Below are 16771 nucleotides of genomic sequence, written 5' to 3' on the forward strand. Positions count from 1 at the left end.
CAAAACAATCAGTTATGTGCTCCAGCGTGTCTTGAAAGATGAGGAACATTACTGGCTCATGTATGTAATTTCTATGCACAAAATAAGCAAAGACATTTTTCAGTTCATGTCAACATTATTGGCCAATGTTACAGAAAGTATTGCCCAGGCAGAGAGTGAAAGGCTCATAGCTAATAGGCCACTCCTCTGACGGTGACCTCTTAATTATTCCTATTTATGATGAGCCAAATGCCTCAAAAGTGAAGTGATTGTCACATGTGATGCACAGCACACGGTGCACACAGTGAAATTTGTCCTCTGCATTTAACCCATCACCCTGAGTGAGCAGTGGGCAGCCATGACAAGCGCCCGGGGAGCAGTGTGTGGGGACGGTGCTTTGCTCAGTGGCACCTCAGTGGCACCTTGCCGGCTCGGGATTCGAACCAGCAACCTTCTGATTACGGGGCCGCTTCCTTAACCGCTAGGCCACCACTGCCCTCAGTTCAGATGATAGTGGTCATGCATGTATGTTTGATTGTTGCACAACAGCAAGAGCCTGAGAAATCCATGAACAGAATGTCTCACCAGGCATCGCGATTGTTCAGCTACTCTTTTAAATTTATGCCCCCACCTTTTTTATTGATTAAGTCATTTGTCATATAAAATGAAATATTCACTCCAGGACCAACTCCAATACATAAAAAGAAGACTGTGTTGGAATCAATAAGTGTTCCAAGTTTAAAAATAAATTAAAACTAATAAACGTTGGGTGTTCAGCATCAGGGCTCAAAAGGATGATAGACATTTTACAAAAAAGATGATTCCAAGTCAATTTAACAGGACTTTTCCAAAAGCATTAGATCTTCTAACCAAGATTTTCCAGGTGGAGCCGTTCGGTCTTTCTTCAATTTTCTACAAAGTCAGCTGGACGCCAATCGTTTTGGGGGAACTGAACGGAATTAATTGAGTACCTAAGGATTTCTTATAATTAACACTAAAATGCGGCACCACGCAGTTACCTGGTGCTGCAACTCTGTCCTTTTGCTTTGCAGCGCCCTCTAGTGCCTCACTTATTAAGGTAAGACCATTTCTTTACAGCATTGTCGTAAATAGTAGCGCGGTTACCTAGGAACCACGACCCACCGTTTTACGTCAGGCCGTACATGTCGAAGGATTACGGAAGGTTAAAGTGACTGAATCGCTTGGTAAATACCCACAGTTATTTTTCTGTGTTTTTTTTTTCCTGCTTGTGGTGACATTTGTAGAGATTCTTACAACAGCACTAATGGTGTGTTAGCGGTGATGACAGTTCCTGCCGTTGCGAATTAAAGACTAGCGGCCTGAACGTCCAACATGTAATCGGGCCCGCTAGCTGCTGGTTAGTTGAGTTTTTTTGGGGGGATTTTTATTGTTCTGCTTGGTGCCAGATTAAAAGCGGGACGTGACTCGCAGCGCGCGTCGTGTGCCAATGGGTGTTAGTAGCCTAGTGGGTAACGCACTCGCCTATAAACCAGAAGACACGGGTTCAAACCCCACTTACTACCATTGTGTCCCTGAACAAGACACTTAACCCTGAGGGTCTCCAGTGGGGGACTGTCCCTGTAACTAATGAGTGTAAGTCGCTCTGGATAGGGGCGTCTGATAAATGCTGTAAATGTAAATGTAGGCATTTGGTCGGTACAGTACGTGCTGCTCCGGTCCTGGTCACATTGCCCTACCTTGTCAGAATTTCCTACCGCAGCGTATTTTTATCGCGACTGTTCCTGCTAGCTGTACGAATGCGATGTGCAACTTGTTTATATAATAACTTTACTATTTTACTGTCCATAAACCACAAGTAGTATGTTGTGATAGGTTGCCCTTCCACCAGTGATTTACCTGTTCGAATATAACCTATGACACTTAATTGTCAGAAAAACCACATGTATGTTCTGATAACTCAGAAACAGAAGTATGTGGTGCTGTACTTACTGTCTTTTCCTTTAACCACTTCAACTACATTTACAGCATTTATCAGACGTCCTTATCCAGAGCGACTTACAATCAGTAGTTACAGGGACAGTCCCCCCCTGGAGCAACTTAGGGTTAAGAGTCTTGCTCAGGGACACAATGGTAGTAAGTGGGATTTGAACCCGGGTCTTCTGGTTCATAGGCGAGTGTGTTACCCACTAGGCTACTACCACCTACTAAACTTTGAAAACCGTGCAATGGCAACGTGCGTTTCTGGCCGTGCGCATGCGCTGTTGCATTTGGTAGGAAGTTTCGATAAGTAGCATGAAATGATGGAACACCTGTTAGGCAGCCTGTGTCTCGATTTAATGCATTTTTATTATTTGGGGTGGCAGAAGCCTAGCGTGGTAAGACGTCTGCTAAACACATTTTATTTTGCATAGTCCAGAGCAGGGTTTCCCAGCCCTGCGCTCACTCCAGCCCTACCTTGATGAGGCTCAGGTTTTATGGCCTAATAATTTACACCCCACCCCCCAAAAAGCCATACATGCACTGACCACAGTCAAAGCCCCGGACTTCCTTCTTTCTAACCTCCAACTGTGCAATAGCCATATTAATATTTATTAGCATGTTCATCATTACTGCCAATACTTGCAAACAATGTGAAATAAATGTGCAATAACACTATATATAATATAAAGTGTATATAAATCCATTCTGTTATTTATTCTTCCCATATGTATATTGCACTGTCACTTGTAATTCCTGCCCCTTACTGTGTTGTATTTGTATTGCTCTATTTACTACGTTCATGTCTGCACTGAAGGAGCTGGGTTATATTATCTCATTGTACATGCGTGTAGTGACAATAAAAGGCATTTACGCAGCAAACCGCATCGCGTGCTGCCTCCGTATCCCAGCAGGTCCGCGGCCGCGTGTCTCCTTTTAAAAGTGGTGATCTACGGTCGGACCAGACGGAGCCCATTTTCCTCGGGCTCTGACCTGCACAAACACTGTCATTAAAGTTCAGCTTTTGTGCAGACATTTGGTCATGAAAATGTGCCTTAGAGTAATGGAAAAGTCCTGGAAATTCCTTTCTAAAAGTGTGTGAGAACCCTGGTGAGAATTGGTGTTTTAGTTATGTTTTCTAGCCCACACCTTTTCAACTGAACTTGAGTAAAGCAGTTCCGTGTACCTGTGCTGTGCTCTTGTTGCAGAACCATGCCGTTCGTGGACATTCAGGGGAAGCTGGGGATTAGCCTGGACCGGTGGATACTGACGCAGAGCGGCGAGCAGCCCTACAAGCGCGCCTCGCGCTGCCACGCCTTCGAGAAGGAGTGGATCGAGTGCGCCCACGGCATCGGCCAGACCCGCGCGAGAAACGAGTGCAAGCTGGAGTTCGAGGACTTCTACGAGTGCATGCATCGCCAGAAGACCGTAAGTAGAGCCGACGCGAGAGCGCCGGCCGCCGCTTGTGGCGCGGCCGCTAACGCTGCCCTCCCCCTGCAGAACAAGCGCTTACTCCAGATCAAGCAGCAGCGGGACAAACTGGTGAAGGACGGCTCGTACGCGCCCCCCGCCCACCACGCCGGCAACGAGGAGGTGCGCCCATGAGGTCTGCGTGACCTGCCTGCAGCCAGATGGAATCACAGGTTTCTTGTAATTACCACTGTATTAATATTGTTCGACTTGTATTAAAAAAATAAATATTATTGATGCTGCTTTTGTGGTAGTGCTGTGATTCTTGTTTGCTGCTTCCACTCATTCCTGTAAGAATTTACTAATAATATGTGTTTGTTGTGTATAAATATATATTATTGAATTACAAAAGTACAATTATCTTAATGGTTGTTTTGTTTTTTTAATGTAGGGAGTTACAAATTGTTAGTGACAGTAACCATTTGATTGAAAATGGTTGGCCATATGTACGTGACATTGACACTTTCACGCCTTTCCGGAACATTCTGGTGTTAGAAGTTGTGCCAAGACGTTTGTCACGGTAAAGATGATGATCACTGAAACTGTTCTGTATGCATCCATTTGACCGCGGTAGCCTGGTGAGTAAGGCAGCGTGGTTACGTGTTACTCCCTGAGGTGCTGCTCATGTAATCACAATAGCCATCACGATAGTGAACTCTGCCAGAACTCTCCGTTCTGACGGTCTATGTGTGAGTCTTGATGATCTACTTTCTGCAGTAACACAAGATCATCTAATTTGTAAATGGGACTCCTGTGATGGTTTTATCACTTGAAGTACCCATTACAGGGTATAAAGTATGGCTCAAGGCTGGAAAGCACTACAAGACGTCCTGACAAAAAGATTGACGGTCACAAGATTGGGGCAGTGGTGGCCTAGCGGGTAAGGAAGTGAACCCATAGTCGGAAGGTTGCCGGTTCGAATCCCGATCTGCCAAGGTGCCACTGAGTAAAGCACTGTCCCCACACACTGCTCCCCGGGCGCCTGTCATGGCTGCCCACTGCTCACCAAGGGTGATGGTTACACTGCACTCTGCTTTTATCACAATGACAATCACTTCACTTTCATGATGGAAAATGTTCATATCATACATATCTTCTGTATGCTACTACATTCTATGTTCACTGGTGTCTGGATATTAGATTCCAAAAGTCTTCTTTTTATGTATTGCTGTTGGTCCTGGGATGAAGGTGAATACAAATTATTTCTGTCAACAGTTAACATGATTCATCGCATACAGCAGAATTCTGCCCAATTGTGTTTTAGTTTATCCACTTGTATACTATTTTGAACTCTTCTAACTGTTTTCTCCATGGTTTGCACACTTTGTGAGCTTTCATTAAACTAATTTTGTCCCCCTTCATCGGAGTTGGGCCATTGGGCCGCTTTTGTCGGCTACAAAGTGCATGTGAGCTGACTAAGCAGAGTTTGCACACTGAAAAAGCAATAAGACTGTGTCCCGCAGCAGGCCTGGCTGTCTCTGGGTTTTCACTAAGTCCTGCTGAACTGGGTTTGGACGTTGTTTGAGTAAGTGCCAGGGTTGCCAGGCTCGCTCTTTTAACGCCAAATTTGCCAAATCTAATGAAAGTTAAAAAAAAAAATAAACGCAATGAAAGGGGATATGACATTTATAAGGGTTTAACATTTACTTTTTTTTATGGATCCATACAATTGGCCTTGTGGTTTGTTATCTGGATATAATCTGGAAACTGGAGGGATGCTCCCTCTAGCAGTATTGGTTTTGTAGAACCTTTTGGGACAGTGTGATGCACTGGTTCTGTCCTTGGCATGCGTTTACTAAAACTGTTAGTAATTCTGTTAGTTGTGACCTCATGGCCAACACACACATGCCCAGTTTACTGTACTTTTTTTTAGAATTTCTTGGGGTCGGCGAAATCTGGCAACAGACAAGAATTCCATCACACCCCTTCGCGGATCAGCGAGGTTGGGGAGCAATTCCAAAAGTTTGGACACACCTTCTCATTCAATGTGTTGTCTTTATTTTCATGACTATTTACGTTGGTAGATTCTCACTGAAGGCATCAAAACTATGAATGAACACATGTGGAGTTATGTACTTAACAAAAAGTGGAGACCTGGCCACCACAGTCACCGGACCTGAACCCAATCCAGATGGTTTGGGGTGAGCTGGACCAACAAGTGCTAAACACCTCTGGGAACTCCTTCAAGACTGTTGGAAAACCATTTCAGGTGACGACCTCTTGAAGCTCATCGAGAGAATGCCAAGAGTGTGCAAAGCAGTAATCAGAGCAAAGAAACTAGAATATAAAACATGTTTTCACTTATTTCACCTTTTTTTGTTAAGTACATAACTCCACATGTGTTCATTCATAGTTTTGATGCCTTCAGTGAGAATCTACCAATGTAAATCACCATAAAAATAAAACACATTGAATGAGAAGATGCGTCCAAACTTTTGGCCTATACTGTACATGTATATGTGTGTGTCTGTGTGTGTGTGTCATACTTTTGTCAAGTGTTAATGTGTACACGCATCAAGCAGCAGAAACCATCATGTTCACCAGTTTTCCCAGACAACAGGCTCTTAAATCCAGTGTCCATGCACGTATTTTTTTCTTTGTGAAGTGGGAAAAAAAACAAACCCACGTTGACAGGGATCAGTGTCGGGATTAATACGATAATGGAAGATGGAAGCCGCGGCGCGTCCACGTTCATCCCCCCGCCGGCCATTCCGGAGGACGACCGTAGCGGGGGCGAGAGAAGGAATACGGCGGGAGGGGGCGGAGAGAAGCACGGAGGGCAGGCGGTTCTCGGGCTGCCGGGGAGCGATCTCGGTTTGCAGAGGAGAAAGAAAGGATTTAAATAAAAAAATTAAAAAAAAAATAAAAAAGAAGAAGACGAAGACCGAGCGACAAAAATTAAAAGGCGGCGCCGCGTAGCGCGGGAGCGGCATCCCACCCTTCCCGGCTCCGGAGCGCCCCGTTACCCGGTAAGGAGAGTCCAGATGCGGCGGCCGAGTGCATGCATGCGGTCGCTCGTCACTCCACGTTTCGCGCGGCGTGACGGTACCACGGACACGCGGGGCGGATAAGAGAGGGAATATCGCGAATATCCTCGGCCGCATCCATCTTTTTCTCGTCGGGAAGCTGCTTTTTTTTGTTTTGTTGTCACGTTCCCGAGTATTTGCGGTGGAAAGATCATGAATGGACTTCGTGGGGGGAAATTCCTCCAGAATTCCCGAGCTCGTTCTCCTATAAAACGGGAATCTGACCAGAATAACGCCGAGCGCGCGTGGCGGTGGGCGGTTTCACCAAAAACGATCCGACGGAGAGAAAACTGGACTCTGCTGCCGCACAGATGGCCGCTCGCCCCTGTGGTGAGCGGCCGTATGTCTGGGAGAGTCAATAAAAATGCAAAAAAAAAGGAATGCAAGGTGTGCTTTTAATATAGGCATTACCATGCATTTGCACACCTTCTTGTACCAGACTGCAGACACACGCCCCCCTTCCCGTCTTTCCGAAGGGAGTGGCCGTCTCTAGTACCCTGCAATAGTCCAGACCTGATTACATTTACGCCATTTACCAGTCGGTAGTGACAGGGACAGTCCCCCCCATGGAGACGCTCGGGGACACGATGGTAGCAAGTGGGGTTCGAACCTGTGACTTGGTGCTCTTCTGGTTCATAGACGCTACCACACCAACACAAAAACTGTCATTTTGTTTCAGATAACTTTTTGTATCATTGTCCGTGCTCTTCTGTAATAGTAATAATAATTGAGCCTTCGGTATTAATAATCTGGACACTATTTTGCTTTTTTGCTGTTATTGAAGCGGTATGCAAAAGATATGTCGCTAACAGCAAACCAAGGGCATTTTGGGGTCAGTTTTTGCACTTGTGAAAACACATTAAAATAGAAATGACCTTTTTTTTTTATTTTAATTGACTATTTTAGTCGTTTCAGTGACCCTCTCTTTCTTCATGCAGGGCCTCTGACCCCGTCTGTTCATGGGTACTGTGATCAGGGCGTGGACACGGCAGGGAATAAACAGTAGCAGGGCACGAAAAAACTTATTCCGCTGCTCCGACTGTCCTGTCTGTCCCAAGCTGCCGTTTTACTGCCAACAACAGAGGCGAGGCAGAAACGATTGAATTATTCTTGGTTGTTGTTAATTTCCGCATAATGACACAGTGTGGCTTTGAACCACGCCGAGTCTCTCTATTTATATCCGCGCGCTGCCACAGAATGAAAGTGCTGTCAGGAAGCGACGGAGCGCCGCTGCTTTCTGGCCCTCAACCCCGGACGGTGTTGCTGGGCTTTCACAAACCCACCCAGACATGCAGAGCTTGCGGAAGTCTGGCTGCATTACTGTGGCCACGTCTCCCTGTTGACTGGCAGAACTGCGCTGGCGAGCACGTCCGTGTGAGGGCCGTGACAGGTCGTTTCAGGCCTTCGGTGAAACGTCGGCAGGGGCGTAGGAGACGAGAGGACAGCTCCAGACACCAACGTGCTGAGGTCGGTTTTAATCGACCTCCTCGGTGCATCTTTAGCCCTGTGATGGACAGAGTTTTAGTAACGCTGTCGTGGGAGCCATTCCTTCCTGTTAATGACTGAAGGCCTATTTCTGTCTTCTAGAGTGTCCCATATTGATTGGTTCCAAGGCGGCATTAATAGAAATCTACTCTGTAAAATCTGTCAATAAATCAACATAAGCGTGTCATTTTATTAATATGTTTTTGGCCTGCCATTTAAGGCCTTTGGAGACCACACGGGGGCGATATTAAAACTATACGTTTGCATGTTCTGGATCTGGCAGCTCCATCCAGCGGTGCCGCAAACAGCAAAGACTTCTCAGCCTAAGAGTTAGGGTTCGGGTATTTATTTACGTCTAAGTTACGTATTTTTATCCGACAGTTGTATCAATTCCAAACACATTCATGCATCCTGGTGTCTAGCAGGGTCTAATTTTATCTTTATTTATTCGATTATCTTCATTTATTGCGATTTATTCATTATGGTGACTTGATTCTTCCTTGAACTGGACCTTCCAACATGGTGACTCTTGATTGTTCGTGATTGAGGATGATGAATTGATGGAGTGACTCTGTTACCTTCCCCTCCTTTCCCTGACCTTAATTCTACTTTCTGCCCTCCCCCCATCACATCCCACTTCCTGTATCGCCCATTCCATCCCTCATCCCGCAGCGGCAAGATGCTGTCCTCGGACGACGAGAGCCTGAGCGAGCGGTCCTGCGCGAGCGAGCCATCGTTCCGTAGCGAGCGCTCGGGGTCCCTGTCCCCGTGTCCGCATGGCGCCCCCTCCGGGGCCCCTGGCGACACGCTGCCCTGGAACCTGTCCCGCCACGAGCGCCGGAAGCGCAAGAGCCAGGATTCGGTGCTGGACCCTGCTGAGAGGGCAGTGGTTCGGGTGGCAGGTACGAGCGCGTTACTTATTTAGTCTTGGAAGCACTGCGGAGGTCCCACAAAACCTCCTCTGTTCATCCGTGGAGAGAAGTGAATTTTTTACGGACCAAACGGAGAGGTCTTGTCACACTCTTATACTAAATCTGGCCTGGATATCATACTGTGTATGAATTATTATTGCACTTTTTGCAGACCTTTTGATTTTGTACCATCTTTACAACTGTACATCAGTTACATTAAATATAAAGAAAATAAAGTTTAAGATGCATAAGCAGCAGTCTGTGATTTTGCAAACTGTCATTTGTGACGCAAGCCTTATGGAAGTTTGAGATGGTGTGGTCTCTTTGGCAGTGTCTTCGTCCAGCCTGAGATCTGTGTTAGAAGTACTGAATTTCGTAATTGGTCTATCATATGAAGTTCTTTCGAGAGTTTTTTTTTCGTGTCTCCTGGCACGGTTTCCCTTTCTGTTGCTATTTCTGCTCATTTAATTACAGCGTCTTACACGTATTAGGATTGAAACAAAGATGTGACTGTGCCGCTGCATTACAGCAAATGGCTAGTGAATGTGACCAGAAGCATGACGGTAATAAAAAAAAAGCTGGATAAGGGAGCAAAACTGACATTTTGATTTAACCAAATTAACACAAATATACGATACAAAGCTTAATGAGAACCCGGATGACTTTACGTGCTTTTGCAGAAAGGGTTTGGTCTTTTTGGACAAATTGTTTGATTCCGCTTTTTGTGTTTTAATGTATGTAACCCAGACTTTTGGGGTGTGTTTTTAGTAACGTGTCCTCTATGCAGAATGGTTATTAGCTCATTTGCACATAGTTTTCGCATATTTGCCAGAAAAGGGCCTGTTAAAATGCAATCTTTGTGTCTGCATTTACTCTAGGTATCAAGAGGCCTGTCTGTGGTTTCAATTTTTTTCAGGCATCTCAAAGGGCAGCTCTGCCTAAACACCCCCACCCCCATTTGCTTGTTGCTATGGGGACCTGCACACTCTTCCAGTTGTCTAGTTTCCATGGCTATAAAGGAGCTGGGAAAGGGAGAGCTCCCGGGATACGGAAAAAGGAAAGAGAGAAAAAGGAAATTACAGCAAAATAAACAGTGAAGATGGAGAGAGGGAGCTCGCCTGAATGTTAATTTGACATTGAGAAAGAGACCCGGGTTCTGAAGGTGCCCGGGGGGCGGGGGGTGGGCTGCTGGGCAAGAGCCCGTCTGCAAGCGGAGGCTTGTGGAGAAGGGCGGTGAGAGGCCAGGGTTCAGTGAAGGGCTGCAGTGCAGGGATGAGTAATGAGGACATATCAAAAGGGACAGGGGTGAGAGGGCCGGTGTGGACGGGCACATCGTGCACAGGGCCGTGTGGGCAAAATTGTTTTGTAAAGCGGGGCCACAGGAGCCCCACGTTAAGACAATACCCTGGGAAAAGCGAGTCAGGGACTGTTCATTAAACCCCCAGGCATAAATTGTAGGTCGAGACGTTGGAATTCTACAGGAAGTTGAACAAATCGGATTCCCAACAAAGACGCTGAATAATAAAAAGCTTTCACAAGCAGGATCTGCGGCTCTTTACCTAATTTACGCAAGGAAAGTAATTAGTGCGTCTAAAGGGAGAGAGAACGGCGTGGGCCTGCACCACCCACGTGATCAGTTGCACATTTTAATTAATTCCTCCGAGCGAAGGGCACTATTTTCTTACTGGGACTGAGCGTGGCGTTGTGGGCCAAGCATAAGGACCCCTGAGGATTTATATAAATAGATTCAACACTTTGATATCTTGAAGACGAGAAACCCGCTACCTCTCTTGTCGTCAAGATCTCAATCCTGAAAGGATTTAAAATTGGAGGAGCTCTCACACTCGTTTCTCCCTCATTCCGGATGCTTAAAGCCCGCACCCACCAGTGCACCACAAGTGCAAACATCATTAAAGATCACTTTCTTGTTCAATCCATTAAAATACTGAAAATCCTGAGGACACTTTTCGACCTTGCACTAAATGGCAGGTTGAAAGTAACACCCTGTGTGTAAATCAAATGCAACATGAGTCAAGGTGGAAATATAGCTAACATTTAAATTAAATCGAGTGTAGTGGACCTCTAGCTTCCACTTGTCTCAGAGTGAACAGGTCCCGTTGGGTACCGTTGGGTGCCGTTCTCCCACTGTTTACTGCCACAGTGCAACGATATCCAGGCCAGATGAATTGGCTGGATGTGGGAGAAATGATTCGTTTACCTGGCCGGGGAGACACCGTGATCAAGAAGGCGGTTCACCCAGGGCGAGGCTCAGCCACTGCACTCCGGCTGTGCCGACCCCTGAATTCTGAATTCCCCAATGTGGGAATCTCGACTGCATAATTTCTGGTAGTGGGGGACTGCTCCCCGGGTGCCTGTCATGGCTGCCCACTGGTCACCAAGGGTGATGGTTAAAAGCAGAGCACACATTATGTTGTGGCACCGTGTGCTGTGCTGCGGTGTTTCAAAATGACCATCACTTTTTAGAAATGGGTAGAGCAGGACATCTGCCAAGTTGTATGACTTATGTTGGGGTGGGACTGAACGAAGAGATGGAATTGGACCAGGTCAAGCTTTGGCTCTGGACTGAACCTGATGGTTGTCTTCATTCTTCCCTTGAGAATATATATGTTAAAGGGGCTTATCAGAAACAGTAAGAAACTTACCAGTGAACAAGAAGACGGGTCATTCATTACTGTATCTTGATATTTTTATAATAAAAAAAAAAAAAGAAGAAGATGTACCTCTGCTGGCATTAGAACTCATGCCCCAGGCTGCTCTTGCTGTCATTAAATACAGCATGCAACACCCAAGAAGCCCAAACAACGCCATTAGACCTTTAATATAACCAAAACGACAGCGGACCACAGAAGTGTTTACATACGGGAACGCCCCTGTGTCCCAACTCCTTGTTCCAGTTCATTAGCATCAAGCCTTGTTTTTTTAGGGCGACGTGTCCCCAGCTGCTGTGTGGGGGACGTGGAGCCAAAAGCAACATCCGCCTCTCTGTCCCTGTCAAGCCCTGGCAAAAAACGCTGCTAGTCGGGCTGCAGTCAGCGTGGGACGTTTCAGAGCCTGACAACAGGACTCTGGGAGTCATGTGGTGTGTGTGTGTGTGTGTGTGTTTGTGTGTGTGTACACACTTGGTCTTGTGTGATTGCTACAGAAAGCTCTAGAATGAGAGTTATGTAAGAGACAGGGTGATTTAGTTCTTGGAAAATAAGTAATGGCGAGAGGCACAAAGACACAGCGACAGGGACTGAGGACTCTCTTAAGGTGTTTAGAATAATTACACTTTGGTGGGTGGTGAACTTTTTTTTTTTTTCAGTGCATTGACATTACATTATAATTATGCATGTGGCTCATGTAGGTGGACTCTACATATATATATGTGTGTGTGTGTGTGTGTGTGTGTGTGTGTGTGTGTGTGTGTGTGTGTGTGTGTGTGTGTGTATATATATATATATATATATATATAGTCCATATCATGAAAGTTTGCTTGTAATCGAGTCCAGCAGGGATGTATGTCCAGTTGAAGAGGACATTGTCCCTGACCACTAGTTCCTTCACGTGAAAATGATATGCTGTTATCGACCCTTGCAGATCACTGAAGGACATTCTTGAAGGTCAGCCAAGGCTTTCTGTTCTTCACATTAGACCACTGATCATGGTTTATGGCTGGATATTTTTGTCTTATTTTAAACATTTTTATGTAGAGCCACACTGTGTCGTGACGGGTTGAGGCGTGGCCCGGCACTTCCGAGGTTGTGAGTTTGAATCCCGCTATCAGCATCAATTAGCCTTGAGTTCTAAGCTGTGTTCATTAACCCAAGTCTGTCAGCTTCATTCATTATTAGAAAACCCATTTCTGATTAAAGAAGAAGCAAAATGCACAATAGCACAGAACCTATAGCGCATTAGGGTAAGGAAGTGGAGTTGTAGCCGAAGGGCCCCCCGGGCGTCTGTCACGGCTGCCCACTGGTCACCAAGGGTGATGGTTAAATGCAGAAGACACATTTTGTTGTGCTCAATGCTTGGTGTGTATCACATTCACTTCTTTTGTTCTTACTTTGAATCAAGAACATTGCGTCCACATACATTTTACAATTTTATTCATTACATTTACATTTATGGCATTTGGCAGACGCCCTTATCCAGAGCGACTTACGACTTACAGAGCGTGTTGATTTCAAACGTTGTAAATTACTATTTGCTATTTTTGTAATTTCCCTAGTCGAATAGTATTTTTTTTTGTCCTTTATTGTGACGTGAAGATCCTCCCCGCGACCGATAGGCGGCACTGCACGGAGCGCGCGTCACGGTACGTGCACCGGCCGCGCCTGGCCACCGGGGGGCGCCACACCCCAGGCCAACGCCGCCCTCCCCGCGACTTCTCTCGGGCTTTGACCCGGGCGGCGATATATTTCCTGTGTCGCTGGATGCGGTCGGGAACCGAGGCGGATGGATGACAGGCGCCGCGGGAGGAACGGGGGAAACTTGAGCCGCGCTCGCTCGCAACGGGGGACGAAAGCGGGCCGAGGAGGAGGAGGAGGAGCGGCGGCGGCGGCGAGCGGCCATTACTCCGACCGGGAGAACCGAGCGAGGAGGAGCGGCACCGACCGACGGGGATAAAGGTAGCCGGCGTGAGGATACCGCTGTCTGGAGCCCGAAGGCCAGCCCACCGCGACCGCCCCTAACGCGCACACGGACTCGCCGGCCAGGAGCCGTCCGCTTCAGACACTGTCTGGATAATCCAGAACCCGCGGTGTTCTGGCCATTTATAATTCAGCAGGATCGGGCGAAACATGTGATTATTGTTTTTTTAAGGATACCATAAAGGTAGTCGGCAAAACTCAATAATAATAATTAAAAATATATATATAGAGAGAGAGAGACAGATTTAAAAAGGCGAAGTTATATATGTGAAGACTGTGGATTTAACGCGGACCGGACTTGACAGCTGGCGGATGCGGTAGCGGCCCGCTCGGTGCCGGCCCACCGGGGACAGGAGCTTCGCCATGGCCGGCTTCATCCCGGGCCTGCTGCCCACCACCCACTCCCAGGAGAAGGAGTTCGCCAAGGCGTACGAGGACGTGCTGGAGAGATATAAAGGTAATAAAATAAAAAGAATTTTTTTTTATTTTTTTTTGTTATACGTATATTAATATTAATGCGTCGTTGTCAGGGCGACGCGTTGTTGTTGTCACCTCCGCGGGGGTGAAGAGTGGGTTCGCCGCGTTTAAAGATGAATGCCTCCGCTGAAATTGACCGTGATGGAACCGCGGCGGGTGGCGGAAGGGACGTCGCTCGACGTGGGTCACAGATGTCATGCGGGGGCTTTTAATTATTGATTTATTGTAATGAAATTCTACGCGAAGCATGCCCCCCCCCCATTATCGTGACACATATGTGTAGTGCATCCAGTTGGTTTTGTGTCTTGGCAAAAAAAAATCTAAATAAATCCCCGCATATTACAGACCATTAATGAACTCTGTTGTGGCGTAATGCGCTGTAATGGTTCGTTTGTGCAAGGCATGGCAAAAGTTATAATATAATCTCGCCCGAGGTGCAGAAAAATGAATACTAATGCGCACTTGAGTCCTAGAAAACTTTCTGGGCGACGAAAGCGAAGGGACTGCCAATTAACTACCTAATATGGTTAACAAATTACCATAAAAACCACTAAATAGGGTCTAGGGTTTACTTCTCCAAAGAAACCATGCCTGAGTTTTTATTTTATTTGTTGGTGATTTACAAGTTATTAAAATATTCCACGACACATCCCTAATTGTCACGATACCGGTCGGTAAAAAAAAAAAAAAAAAACGAGACTTATGCACAATAATTTCAAACAAGCATTTGAGACTTGCAGATCTAGAAGTGGTTTTGCTCTCTGTGTGCAGAAAATTGCTTGTTGGCGGTACGCCTTCACTGTGATCAAACCTCTCATCTGCCACCCATCCCCGAGATCAAAACCCCCCGAAATTTTGGAGCGTATTCCCGGTGTCCCGGCCTCTAGTGAGTGGAGCTGGTTCCCTGGCTGGCCCCTCTTTCCTTCGTCTCATTCATTGCCGTCCTCCCATTCAAGTGTTAATGAAAACATGCCTGTTTTCCATCTGAGAAGAGTGTCCTTGCTTGTCCCAATTGATGATGGTCTTCAACAACCCTTTTATTCCCACCCAGCGTTTTTGGCTCACCTGCGCACCGGCCGTACGTTGGGACGTGAGCGAACGCCGCACGTGGGAAACTGCGTGAACCGCCCGCGGGGGGACGTGGCAAGTGCGCGTTTGCGTTTGTTGCGCCTCTTTATACCCTTTCGGCTGCACGGCCACACAAAGAGACGTGACCTCGGACGAATGTTGACACCACTGCCTGAGCAGAAACCGGAGAAGTCACGTGATACGGGTTTAATTATTCAAGCCGGGAGCGTGCCGGCGTGCCTGTGTGTGCGCCAGCAAACCTGTTGAGGATGTCAAGATGTCCATTGTTCTGACGGACACATTTCCGTTGGCCAAGCTGCTGACGTTCCATGCTGACTATGACAATGCCAGGATGTAAGAGCCACCGGTCCAGAGCAGCAACTGGGAGAATGACCGGGCCGAGGCTCACCAAACTGTCGCGTAAATAAAGGCCACGTTTCCCATGCTGGTGCTCTTCTATTCGCTGCTGTCCAGGGAGTGGAGGCTCACAGGGCATTGTGGGTAAAAATGGAACGTCCTGTGAGAAGGGGTCCGCGCCCGAGTAACTCAAGAGCGCTTGCAAAATAAATGAGATTGAAAGGAAGTTGCTCTCGGGGCGACCGGGCGAACACTCTAAAATTAGCGCGCTGCGCTGCGGAACCCTCACGCCGGCGGTATCATCTTCACGATGCCGGGCAGCGCTGCCAAGGCGTGGCTGCGGCAGCTTGGCCGCTTTTACCGTAAAACAACCGGCTCTGTTTACCGTCAGCTCTGTTTGGGTTGCACTTTGGCCTCATAGGCTAATTCCTGTGTGTATATACACACAGGTACATATTCACCGTACACAACGAAATGCCCATATTTGGGTTCGGTAACAATTAGTTTGGTGCGGTGAAAACTGCAGGCCAGACATTAATGTTAATGTTACAACGACCCTGGTCTCTGATGGAATATCTGCAAAACTACGATCCTCGAGTTGCAGTGGAATGATGCAGCATCACTATAAAACAGTCATTCGTTATTAGGATGAATTGGTCAATTAGCTCAGAAAATGAGCAGTGAAACAGGCATTTTCCACACTAGCACGGTATCGAGTGGATTGGCAAATTTGGGTTCAACCACATCATTATTTCAAAGATTGTCGATGACTATTTATTCTTCTTTTTGTTAGGTTTTCATGGAAAATGACCCTAAACTTTTGAGTTATAGTGTGTGCATTCATGATCTTGGTTCTTATTATTGTGTCCTGAAACCATAGCACTAACCGCGACAGTAAGAATGGTCATCAGGAAACATTTGGGTTTCCTCCTTGCATGTATAGCCCAGAGGAAGTGGCCCGGGGTCTCGGCCCCATCCATGCCCGTCCAGTTCCGCTCCGGCTTCCCGCGGAAACGGGGGCTCTCTGCCGTTCCCAGACAAATGTAAAACTTCTGTCTGGTTATGTCTGGTTGTCGGAGGTTGGAAGTAACTGATAAGGTTTCTGATTTCTTTTGTTTTCACTTTTGGACCCAAAAAAAAAAAAAAGAAAGTCCCGGAATGTCGCTCAGCTCTCCGGGTTCGATCTGGAACGCGAGGTGGAGGCAGGGGAACTGAGGCCGACAGACTGATCGTTATGGCTGAATTTTTCCATGTGGCCTAGTCCCCACCCCCAAACACCCGACCGCCAGAATCTCTGTCATGTCTACTCGGTACATGGCGTCCATAACTGCAGCGGCCCCTCCTTGACTTGACTTTCGCTCACTCTCCCTGTTTGCAGCGCGGCAGG

The 16771-nt window shown here is 46.9% G+C and overlaps 2 protein-coding genes and 1 non-coding gene across 12 annotated transcripts in view; all 3 read left to right on the forward strand.

The window, feature by feature from the left end:
- The first annotated feature begins 1064 nt into the window (after positions 1–1064).
- Positions 1065–3650, forward strand: ndufs5 (NADH:ubiquinone oxidoreductase subunit S5). The gene is made up of 3 exons (XM_028963304.1): positions 1065–1184; positions 3147–3366; positions 3439–3650. Exons 2-3 carry the CDS (start codon positions 3151–3153, stop codon positions 3541–3543), a joined length of 321 nt encoding a protein of 106 aa, XP_028819137.1. The 5' UTR covers positions 1065–1184; positions 3147–3150; the 3' UTR covers positions 3544–3650.
- A 2543-nt stretch (positions 3651–6193) lies between these two features.
- The window catches only part of macf1a (microtubule actin crosslinking factor 1a), a 131809-nt gene continuing 121231 nt past the window's right edge, over positions 6194–16771 (forward strand). For 9 of the 10 annotated variants that reach the window (XM_028963287.1, XM_028963289.1, XM_028963290.1 and 6 more), the window contains exons 1-2: positions 6194–6377; positions 8592–8821. In XM_028963287.1, coding sequence (XP_028819120.1) covers positions 8599–8821 — 223 coding nt within the window. In that variant the 5' untranslated portion in view covers positions 6194–6377; positions 8592–8598. Of the gene's footprint in view, positions 6378–8591; positions 8822–13246; positions 13940–16771 lie in introns of those variants that run through there. The other variant, XM_028963291.1, reaches the window with a different exon arrangement.
- LOC114770904 (U1 spliceosomal RNA) lies at positions 11041–11197 on the forward strand. The gene has a single exon (XR_003743495.1). It is a non-coding gene; the product is annotated as a U1 spliceosomal RNA (small nuclear RNA).

The sequence above is a fragment of the Denticeps clupeoides genome, chromosome 20, assembly GCF_900700375.1.
Source record: "Denticeps clupeoides chromosome 20, fDenClu1.1, whole genome shotgun sequence".
In the NCBI taxonomy this organism is placed as follows: domain Eukaryota; kingdom Metazoa; phylum Chordata; class Actinopteri; order Clupeiformes; family Denticipitidae; genus Denticeps; species Denticeps clupeoides.

Bases quoted from the DNA above. Each gene is read 5' to 3' on its own strand.
- ndufs5 (XM_028963304.1), top strand. From the start codon at position 3,151: ATGCCGTTCGTGGACATTCAGGGGAAGCTGGGGATTAGCCTGGACCGG. The intron at 3,367-3,438 runs GTAAGTAGAGCC...CTCCCCCTGCAG, and splicing joins GCATGCATCGCCAGAAGACC to AACAAGCGCTTACTCCAGAT.